Source organism: Mizuhopecten yessoensis, unplaced genomic scaffold (genome assembly GCF_002113885.1).
Source record: "Mizuhopecten yessoensis strain PY_sf001 unplaced genomic scaffold, ASM211388v2 scaffold10839, whole genome shotgun sequence".
NCBI lineage: Eukaryota > Metazoa > Mollusca > Bivalvia > Pectinida > Pectinidae > Mizuhopecten > Mizuhopecten yessoensis.
The window spans coordinates 825661-837938 of NW_018408747.1; the positions used below are offsets into that span (position 1 = coordinate 825661).

Here is a 12278-nt window from a genome sequence, read left to right on the forward strand (position 1 = left end):
GTCAGTCATGACCAAATTATCAACAGCCCCACTGTCCAGATATTTCCAGAAGCTTATTGAAGTTTTGAATATATAACAAAGTTTCAATATATCATACTGGTACACCAAATGTTCTAACCAACTGCCTAACTTTTGCTGTATGCCCCCTTTGACAACATAGTTTAGTTCAACAGTTGCATCATACTCTACAATTAACCAATCATCTACCGTTATAGTATATTGAAATTATTTTGGGTCAATTATGAAATACTTTTATTAACCTACATGTATAGTCATTGAAGATTTATTTTGACATTGGTCATACAACAAATTGACCTTTAGATGACATATTTATAATTAGCGAATACCGATTTTATTTAAATTTCTACTATCGTCAGTCAACATAATGTGCCAAATAATATCCAAAGTATGTTGGTGTACAATAACCAGAAATATGTCTATCACTTTTGTAAAGATGCGACACAACTAAAAATAAACATAACATACTAAATCTTTATGTTTGTGAAACTGTTTTTATTTTGCAACATCTAGCTTATAGTTGAGATCATAATGAGCAACAGACTTTAATGATGACAATTTTATCAGTTGTGATAATAAATTGGTGCGACGTTATGTTAAGTTATTAAACATGACTATAGTCATAAGATTATTGGATTATATTTAGAAATAGACGTTGCTACAATTTGACATTTATATGACAAACTTACCGGTTCTCAAATGTTCTAAAATTTTCACCATCGTATCTCAACATAATGCATCAAATAATATTAATAGAATTTTGGTGAACCATAACCGGAAATTGATGTGTCACTTCCGTAAAATATTGACATAGCAAAAAAGTGTATGAAAATACCGCCATTTTTAGAGTTCATGATTGCAGAACTTTTTTACTATGCAATTTGCTTTTACATATTTGAGTTCATAATTTGCAGCAGATCCTACTTTCAGCAATATAATATTATTTGATAGCGTAATATTTTGTTTTGATAGTTATTTGGACATAAAAGTAAACCCTGTCGTACACCTTTGGAGGAGGCACTAAATAGGTCATAGAACAGACCCCGGGGACCTTTTTAATTTAAAAACAAAATATATCATGTGTCGTGTCTAGGTGAGCTACAAACATGATCCCAGTTATGGTTAAATTGCTTTGTGGGCAAAATTCTTTTGTTACTGTAACAGGTCCTTTTTGAAGAAATGACTATTTTGTCGTGTAGGGTTATCTAGACATGTTAGTGGTAATGGACCCATATCAAGTACTGTCAGTTTGGTATGTCGTTTAGCGTTCCAGTGTAGGGTTTCGTTAAAAAGAACGCTGAAACAGAATATCTAACAGTGTCCAACTCGTGAAAGATATCAGAATATTAGCCACAATATACAATTTTTTTTAATTTGTTTTGAAGACAGTTATATTTCCTCTATTATAATTAATATATATAATTTGTTATGATGATCGCTGTGTGCAAACGAAAGAAACCACCAACGCTAAAGCGGAAGCAAAAAATATGTTTAACTGAAGATGCATTTCAATATTTTTTAGGAATTTCAATTTTATTCTCAAGAGTACCGCAAACAAAATTGGAAAACCTTCTTATGTCAGTAGGTTGTTTAAACATTGCACTTCTTATGTCGAAAATCTTACCTGCATCTGACGCGTAAAAACGCCTTACACAGCTCTATAGTAAAAACTAACTTTTAATTGTATTACAATTATGGCTATTGCAAATGCACAACGAAAGTAACCGTAACAAGTTGACCTCAGCACTAACGTTAAAGCAAAAATAAAAGGTTGGTGTAAACTTGTAACCGGATTATATTCTGTAAGAGAATTCTAATTTAGGCATAATTTGTGCCAAAAATGATTAAACTTGTATCTTTATATCTTGTCATATATTGTATATGTACATGTTTCTTTGTTTTCTTGTTTTGTTCTTGGTAAGCCCCGGAAGACTTTATACATGAAATTATCATTGTTTAAACCTTGGATGCCACTGATGATTTCTAAACTGTTTTAAATAATCTATTTTGAAGGTTAATTTAAATAGAATAGTTGTTAGAATTAAGTACAACACACTTACCTGCTGTCCTGAAATGTCTGCAAACGTGCTATTTTCCTTCTTGTACATGACCTGCTTCCTTCCTATAGCTATACATATACAATCATAGTAAATACGTGATCGAAAAATCATTATAATTAATGTTTTCCTTGAAAATTTGGTTCAAATTTAAAGGAATTCATGCATTACATTGGTGTCAGTTGGGGATGAATAGTCTTATTGGGCCAGTAATAGCTACTCCAGAAATTGAAATACTATTTATTTTGTTTGGCTATCTACATCGACCAACTATGTTTTAAACAGGCGACTTTATCTCTCCTCATGCTTTACATAACAAGGTGACTGGCTCTACTTGTAAACTGTGATGCATGTGACACTATTGAATATTCAACCGATCTAATTTGTGAGATAAAGTCCCACCATCTATTACTATTGCAATGTATATATTGAACCGGATATATATAGATAAATCGGAAGTATTCAGCTTGTAAAGGAATTAAATTATTGTTTAACTAAATAGTGTTAGAAATATATATACTGTAAATGAAATGTAAATGCTATGAAGTATTACACTTTAAATGTGTTATATATGACATAATTAAATGAGAAGACAGTGCAGCCCTATTGCTAAGTAAATAATGTACTTGTATACAGTAACTGACTGAATCATGTGGAAGTGTCATGTAGAAAATGACCAATATACTAGGTAGTTGAATGAGTAAACATTGCATTTATATAGAGATGCTGACTACAGCATGTTGTTGTTTTATATAAATAATGATGATATGATATGTAAGACCAGTCATGGACACTGGCTCGACTGTACAATCAATTATTGTTGCACTAAATGTATCTTACATTTGTACTTGTACTAATGTTTTTTTTCTTCAAATAACGGATGTCTTTACTGACTACAGGTGATATCTACTAAGCCAGATGAAAGCAGTTTCAAGCTTTGTTACAGGCAAAGCTATTACAATTTCCGTATACAGATACAATACCTATCTTTTATAAGCTATCACAATTAAATTATTGATTGTTTCTTCCTTTTACTTATAACACTCTGGTTTATCCATTTCTTATATTTCTACCAGTGAAATGTCAGGAATTATACATTAATGCAAACGTATAACTTTCCTGCTGTGAAGCATATGTTCATGTGTGAGGATATCACTTTTAGTATTGTCCAATCAGAGCATAAAATTTCATTTTCAGGTTTATATGAACCGATGACAGAATAAGTGGTTGCCTTGGTACAACTTTTCAACGTACAGTTTATCATCTACATATTTACAACATTTATATAATTTTAGTTCAACAATCTTAAAAGATGATAGCAGCAAACAGCATTATTTCATTTTGGTACCATTCAGAATTGCGCTCTGCCTTTTTGTTAAGCATGTCGTCGTAAGAACTTGGCGTTTAATACTAATACCGAGCTTTTTTGATGCAGTAATATTTGTCGTGTAACTATAAAAATGTTATAAATTGCAGGAGTGAAGATATTGATATATTCTATCACCCCTACATGTTGGAGATCAAGAAAAGAATACACATAACATGCTTTTTGTTGATCGAAAATTATCATTGCATCTTCCTGCCTTGTCACGTCCCTATGTCTGTTATATCTAAATATAAGTCTGTTAAAGATATGAGAAAAATGTGTAAACTGTAATAAAATTTCTAATAACATACGAGTTTTGTTGACGGATTCGTCTGTAGCAGATCTTGTACTGCGAGTGTGTGTTATCCCACTATCTTCCTTCGGGTGTGTAGTCATCACATTAGCTTGAATATTTTGTTTTTGTTCTGAAAAATATATCATATTAATGGAAATCCAATTGGGGAATAAGTTTTCTATCTTATCATTCAGCACAGTTGTTTACATTATGTAACATCAACATTGTTTGTTTCATTGCATCCAATTAGATAGTTATATAAGATTAAACATACGATATGTGACTAAAATAATACAATACATGTACCTGATTTATTGACGTATTTTTCTGTATGAGACGCCGTGTCATCTGTATTTTGTATCCTATCTTCGTTTTTCGTTTCTGTTTTGTCATCTGCATGGTGTCCTTCATCAGGAGGGTCTCCCTGCATCATTCCTCCTTTACCTTTCACAACGATGTGTATGTTTTCGTCGTTAGCCATGTGTGGCTGCCATTGGTTGTTGACTGTTTTTCCGTTGTGCGATATCAGTATCGTACCGTCAGAGGGTAGACTTTCTTTATTACTCAGTCCGACCTTGATGCTCTCTAGGACGTTATTGTTATCAACCTCGATACTAAAAAGACGTTTTGAATGGTCATAAACGTGAACTGTAGCAGATGCTATCGAACCTACTAGTGTTTGATTGATGTTTTCTGTTTCAATGTTTGATTTCGATGTACTTTTTAATATAGAAGCCTTCCGAGTAAAGCATATTGGAACGTTTGACAGATCGTCAACATAACTGTCCGAATTGGATTTGCTTCTTTTGTGCCTTTTAGAGACAGAGTTTCCTATTTCGGATGGATACGTTGAATGCTAAAAAAAAGTCATACAGAAAAAAAAAATATCTCAGCAATTCATCTTCAATCAGATTACTTTATCAAAACAAGAATTGCAAGTAACAAGAACATTTACATAAAGAAAATGACTGCTTTTGTACTTCTTACTAACAACCTTCAGTTTATAGTGCTGCTACCAAAGTAATACCACTAGACAGAATGTATCTGCCCGAATGAAGCTGAACTTAAATTGTATGGGATATTAACACCAAAAGCAAACAGTTTAGTTCAAACTCAATCTAAAAAGTCCAATTAATACACTTTACTGACCGTTATTTTCGTATGACCTGTGCTTTTCTTTCTGCATTTTCGTCGTTTTGCTCGGACATTTTTTCTTGATTTTGGTGAAGACAGCTGAGAAACACGATTCATATCTTTCCATGGTTTCCTCTTCAGCTGCTTTTGCTTTGGCGCCTGTTGGATGTACTGATAGAGGACATCACTCTTAGGTCGATGACATCTGTAGTCTGTGTACGTATCGTATCCCCGTAAAGCAAATACATTATTATTTACCTGTTGGTTACAGGTTGGTGTTGTTGTTCGCCTTGGTTTTTTGGGCTTGTTGTTTGTTCTTGTCCATCTCGTTATTCTCAGTGCGTTTCCGTTAATGCAGATTCTCTATAACACAATGACTATGTGTAAAGATCACACAATAGTGGGAGTTCTATTTTGGTTTCATAAGATGAACCTTCCATGGATTGAATGGTGATGGAACTAGTTAAGCAAACATCCGGACTGATTTTAAAAAGACAAGTGTTTTATAGAGGAAAATTAGTATCTAAAAGACAATAAGATTTTGGGTTGAAATGGAAATTGCTTAACAACAAGAACAAACTACAATTTAAGAAAATCATTAATCCTGTGACAGGATGTAAGCGTGGGCATTTAGATGTACTTACGTCATTCAGACTCAATACAAAATCAGCAGATGTTTCATCTTGAAGGGAAACAAAACCATACCCCTACAACAATCATCAGAAACGCAATAAGAAAAAAAGAGAACACCGAAGTGTAAACAAAACCGCAATTTAAAAAAAATGATGAAAAAGATAAACAAAGGAAATATAAAGTCGGTGACCCAACAGAAAGTCTATATGGGATATGGATTTGCTGATAGAAGAAACATTAACGAGGAAAAGATTTCCAAGATTGATTAAAAAATATATCTTTTGACTCCTTAAAATCATCAATCTATGAAGTCCACTTCTGGAATATACGTCTCCACAATATCACAACAGAGCTATATAATTGGTACCAAAATTGGCGATAACAATACATAACAATGGTTTGGCTGTGCAACTAGCAACAGCCGGCGATAAATCATATTTTAGTAGTTCGGAATCCAGAAGATTGATTTTGTTGGTGGGCTATCATGTTCACAAGATTGTTACAAAGTTCATAGCACTGTTACTGGTACGATTTTCGAGAAATACTGTTTAAACGTATAAATTATCGTATCCAACACTGTACATTTTGTTCATGCTAAGTTGTTAACTGATTTAAAGTCGTCTCCCAATTTCCCTGTTTTTCATTATATATTTCGGAACACTTCAACTGTGGATTGTTATTAATTAGACTTTTAGTAAATTGATGAGTATATTTACGCTACAGTAATAAATAATGAAAGAAAATGTTACTGTGAATCCACATACTCTCGCACGCATACGCATACGCACTAACCGCTTCAAATTGCAACAACAGAGTATTTACCTTTTCCTTTTGTATCCAAATGTTTCTCACTTGAGCAACTGAAAGAAAGTACAAAGTGATGATTTTTTTTCTCCAGAAATACTTTTTCAAAGCTATAGCCAATTCAAAAATATCTATTTGGAAGATATACCGTATTACATTCTGATTATTGATTGTCTTAAGAACGTTTCTTCTCTTCTCTTTCTGTACAATTATAAGCACACTTTGTACATTGTTCTCCTGAGGGAACATGATAAAAGTAATTACATCGTACATTACTGTACTGACAAGATTTTCTGTCCCCTTCGTTCTGACCATTTTGAATACAAAGATTTTTTTACACAAAACTGTATCAACCTTTTTGATAAATACGCAATTTGCATAAAAGTATAACATAACTTGAGTCTGATTATAAGCCCCATGAACTACCTGTTTCAATATCTTTCCTGATACGCAGAGTAGCAGTTTCCCAGTCAAGCCCTTTCGGTATTCCAGAAATAAAGATCGAAGGCATATTTTTTTCTGTACGTATAGAAACAAATTCGTATTAAAGATAGCACAATTTGAATAGTCTCCACTTAATATGATATTTTTGATGTTAGATTAAGACATCATGTATTAATAATAAATAATGTAAACAAATTACGGTGTCCTTCCGTGGAGGATTATTTGACATTTTCATACCTGGATGCGTAATATATCATCTGATTAATAGCCGCAAAAGCATGATCTATCCATTTATCGAAGTATTTTATCTGTGCACACTTTTTTCTATCATAAGTAGATCACTTGACATGTTCAGCTGATAATATAAACCTGATATTCGATGAACATTTACGTATCAACAAACATGATAAATACAACCATTACGGCTGTAAGTCCGTAGTAAAACCCCTGTCAAGGTTGAAGTAATAGTAACGAACAGTGAGAACACTAAGCAATGTAATGGTTCTTAGCTCCAGAACACGTCCTTGATACTGATGCTCAGTGTGTCAATATTCGCTCGAGTGATCATCATATAAGCATGGCAACCATACGATTGAAACTCGGTTAGGTTTGATTCATGAATGCCAAAATGACGTCTAAATTGCAATAATTCGTAAGCAATGTCTGTATAATTGATGGATGATGCTCCCAAACATTTCCGGAAAATTTTAAAAGTTTGTTATCTCAATATGATCCGAAGTGATCCTTATGAGTATTTGACACACATAATTTCCATTTCACATACATTGCTTCAATTGCATTGAGCTACCTGTAGCAAGTCAGAAGTTATGATTATATAGTTGACTTTAGTATTTATAATGATCACGACCTTAGGCGTACATACCCGTGCATTATGGTTTGCTCTGATAATCTGATAAAGAAGACGTTAGCAGCCTTGTCCAACATTTTACTCGGTTAAGATGCTAAAGGCTAAGAATATGTTCCTCTATACTGCATATTAAAGTCTAACACGTGGATATATATATCTGAAGAATCTCCTGAAGAAGTACTTAAGACGTGTTGTTGAGAATGTTTTCTTTACATATTATATATAGAAAGGTTCCCGAACGAGTGATGGTTGGTTATCATGAAAATCGAATTCGAGTTAGTTAATTTTTGAATTGTAAAAAGACACGATGTTTACCGAGTGTCTTTTACAATTAGAAATTTTACTAACGAGATTTATATCAATATGATAACCTACCATCACGAGTTTGGGGTCGTATTTCTCCCATAACGTTCATATTTTAACTGGAAAGCCATAAGTTTCCCTTGAAAATACACTATGTCGGCTTCCGATGGGGGGAAGCAATTGCCGTGCATCATGACGTCACAATGGACGATGACGCCGCAAAGCATTGTGACGTGACGTCATAAATAAAATATGACTAATGAAATCACGTCCAGGGTGTTACCCACTAGTGGGTAACCAAAAAATGTTTACCAGCTCCTAGCAGGTTTTTTCAATGAATCGGGAGTGAGAAAACCTATAGTGATTGTTGGAGAAATTTATATATATGATATGCGTTTACGTAATGTACGTCTTACATATATGACATACTCTTTACATCCCTGACCGACATTCTGACCAGTGTCCTGCGTTCATGTCAGCGACATTCCTGTACTTTTTTTTATCCTGAAGTGCGCCATTGTTCGCTCTTCAGATCGCCTTTTTAGCATTGATCGTGTTTCCAAGAATAAGTCAGGTCTGTTACTTGCATACTTTGCGAGGGTAAGCACAGTATACAGGTGGTGCCCGTCTTGTTTTTTTTATATTTGTTGCTGATTAAAATATCCGTATCACAATCAACTAAATCGTGTCCATCTTTGATTATCAATCCCCGACGAGATTCAGATAAGCAAGTCCGAGTTAAGAGATTACAATGTAACGTGGACAAACTCCACAAGATATAGCGTAACCTATACAGAGACCAAATTACCGAGCATTTTTTTCAGACCCAATATAAGATCTTCTAGCTCTATCTTTCATGATAATGATGAACTTTGTTGTAATTTTAAATGACAATATATTTACATACATATAAATGCCGCAATTGTTTCATGACAGGACTCAGTCTTAAGAGGTGGTTTACAATTGAAACTCCGATATGATAGTATTAATCGAAGCCGTGAAAAAAGATCCAACATTTCAACATATGTTTATGTAAAAAATATTGATACATTTCAGAACAGTTTTATATTAAAGAGTTTTTCCTCACAAATATATCTGAAAATCTGAAACAAATGATGTTGGACCCATAACGATAATTCTTGATTAAAAGACATAAATGTTCCTTTAAATTTCTATGAGGGAGTAATGCTTTAAGAACTCGCACAGTAAGCTAAGGGAGACTAAGGGACAATAGATAAGTTGTCGTGTCATTAAAGACGAACTATACCTCTATATACAAAAGACTTGTTTATCAATACAAGACATTTGTATCACTATACCAAATAAATACTGCAGTGTCACAATTGATATATTCGTGTGTAACATATAGAATGATTTCACTCTACGGGCTGTGTGTCATCAGCTTGAGGTAAAAAATAAATAAATAGCGATAGCAGAGGATCAACTGTACAATCACCACATGTATTTCTATATGCATAGGATAACAAACATTCGTAAATTGAGGATCGAGATAAACTAGACTACTGTAGGGACACGTACGTCTTATTAGTTCTACACTATGTTCCTACTTATCAATGGGGTAAGCAGTCGCTTTGTAAGAATGTTGATCCAATATGGCTACATCTAGCGCTATGACAGGAGCTAACTAATTGCATTGTTCGCTGAATACCTATTATGTAAAAATAGGATATTTTGGAATACAACAAGCGGATTGAGACAAATACTTTGAATGTCGAGCATTCAAATCCGTTGTAAAAGTACCAGATACAAATGCGTCTACAACGGAACGAACTGTGACGGATGACTGAGTGGCAATGTAACAGAGACAGCCAATGTGTGGTGAATTGAGTGTGGTGAGGTATTGTGTACAGATTGCCGTGTTGCCCACAAGGAAAGAAACTCACGAAGTCATCTACCTCGACGTTGCTAGCTAAAGCGTTCTGGCTTACAGACGTTAAAACGAGCAATGTACAAACCACCCGGGAACAAATGTTAGAATTATTCTGTCTGAAACACAGGGAACTTTGTTGTGCTCTCTGTGTGCTAACTCTTCATAACGGAGGCAGAAAGGTCGGGTCGCTTGATGAATTTACAAAGTGAGTAGAAAAGCACAAGGACACAACACCCTTTATCCAAGAGCTCAAGAAAACATTGATATATTATGTCCAAAATAAACGCTCAAATCAATGCAAGAGACGAATCCCCTCAAAAGTACGAAAAGAAACTCGAAGGATACGGATCAATTTCGAAAACTGTTTCGATGTCTCCACAAAATTTAGAGATCGCGCATCACCTAGTCTGTATGTATTCCTCATACAGAAACAAATGAAAATTCAACTTACTGCTCATGTACACGAAACAAACATAATGATAAAATACTTTAAAAAAAGAGAATAAAAGCTGGAACCAGAGGATGCAGTAATAAAAAACATCCAACTCTGTCCTTTCTGTAGAACACATCATAAAAAAGAACTCAATCTTCACTTGTACAGAATGCCGTGGCTTAAATAGAGGAAAACATCGAAACCAGATGTGTCGTTTTTGCTGGATGCCGTGTCATCCTCCGACATACTAGGATCCCTAGGTATAAGCCGTCCTGTGGAGGCTGTAGGAGGTTCTTGAATGTGTAGTAAACGAATCCGGCGGGACAATCATTCTCGATGGCCATTTACTGCTGGCTTATCAACAGCGGACAAATCGTGATGTATGACAACAAATACGACGTCATCAACAAACATCAGTTTAAGATCTGCCAAACCAATGCCGCTTACAGTGACAAACACAAGGTAGTGCCAGTGAGGAGTTATGCAAGCATACAGCAGATTACTATTATCAGGATAATGCCAAAGTAATACGCTTTAGGATTTACAGAACGGAAATATTTTGATATCTTAGTGGACTGAAAGGTCATGACTTTTTCCTTGACCAAAATGACATAAAAAAATCTATGTTACAAACAACACATCAGCGGACATGCTATAAGTGACGTAATCCTTCCCTGTGGTGTTTGAAATTTTTGAATAAGTGAGAAACAATAACAAGAAACATCACAGATTACAGTACCGAACGAACATGTTGTATCCCTGCTTCGTGATAGACATACAGTTTACAGAAAAGTTCCTTGCGTTCCTTTCGTTGATAGAATGACTAAAATGTTTATATTTTAAACGCGTTGTAAACATTTTCCATTTATTGTGTAAAATCGTGGTCAAATGAAAACTGATGTTTCAATTATCCGTGGCAACATGACAAGAAACACAAAGATTATACATGCACTGTCACTCCCAGATAGCTGTATCAGTATTTTGTGACAACGTTAGCTCTTCCACAAGTTGATTTAAATAAGTAATGGGCGTCATTTACTCATAGATGCTTACCCGTCTTAAGAACATACATTCTTTTAGGATCACATACCAGCCTCAGGGAAATATATGTTAACTAATAAGTTATATTTCTTCAGGAAGATGAGATGTTGTTACCTATTGTACATGTGATTGTAATACGACTGTTGATTAACATATTTGAATATTACCAACTATTACGAGCGTTTACGGCTACTGTGTTACATTTTTGTCAATTTAAGATACTCATACACTAGATCAAACACATGACACATACTCATAGGAACCAATATTCCTTTACCGTCTTCACTTAAAAAAATCTTAATTTTCTTTCGTTGTAAGCATGCTTGAAATGTTTATTTCTTGAAAGTTTTCCTTATTATCTTCATGCACTTGATTCACTTAATTCAATGTCTTCCAAGCAGATGAAACTTAAGTACACCCCTGGTTAATGTATATACAACACTTTAGATACCTTCCTTTACACTGGCAAATAGTCATTGTATAGCCCGTGAATCGTTGTATCATCACTGATAATGGTACAGTTTATATGAAAAGCTGCTGGTCTTCTAAAAAAGATATGATTAACCATAGTCATTATTTTACCTTATCGTTCATTGGAAGTAATTTACTTAAACATGTCTTTTCTTCCTTTTCCTGGTCCCAATGACCTCTTCTGTGTTGATGGGAACACAATATTAAAACTAATTGACAAACGTTTTGTACCAGTGTTGCCTGGTGCTGCTTTCCTCTGCCTTTCCATGCGATATTGAAATTCTTCACAGGTTTCAGTTAATGTCTAGATTTATAAGAATTTCATTCAAAAATATTTAATCATTTACTGATTAATAACATATCCAGTTATATAAAAAGACGGAATATTCTGATCAATGAAACCCTCTGCCTTTCTATGAGTTATTGAAATTCTTCTCAGTTTCCGGTGATGTCTAGATGTAAAAGAATTTCATTCAAAAAGACTTGAATTGATTGACATCAACTGATTGATACCATATCC

At 34.1% G+C, this 12278-nt stretch overlaps 1 protein-coding gene across 1 annotated transcript in view; it reads right to left on the reverse strand.

Annotated features, from left to right (window-relative positions):
- LOC110462864 (interferon-induced very large GTPase 1-like) overlaps nucleotides 1-6819 on the reverse strand; it is a 31094-nt gene extending 24275 nt beyond the window's left edge. Inside the window, exons 1-7 of the mRNA XM_021517091.1 lie at nucleotides 6734-6819; nucleotides 6326-6363; nucleotides 5515-5577; nucleotides 4886-5233; nucleotides 4043-4592; nucleotides 3753-3866; nucleotides 2079-2146 (exon numbers count right to left, since the gene is read on the reverse strand). Of these exons, the coding sequence (XP_021372766.1) occupies nucleotides 2079-2146; nucleotides 3753-3866; nucleotides 4043-4592; nucleotides 4886-5233; nucleotides 5515-5577; nucleotides 6326-6363; nucleotides 6734-6818 (1266 nt within the window). The 5' untranslated portion in view covers nucleotide 6819. The remainder of the gene's footprint in view (nucleotides 1-2078; nucleotides 2147-3752; nucleotides 3867-4042; nucleotides 4593-4885; nucleotides 5234-5514; nucleotides 5578-6325; nucleotides 6364-6733) is intronic.
- Nucleotides 6820-12278: the final 5459 nt, after the last annotated feature.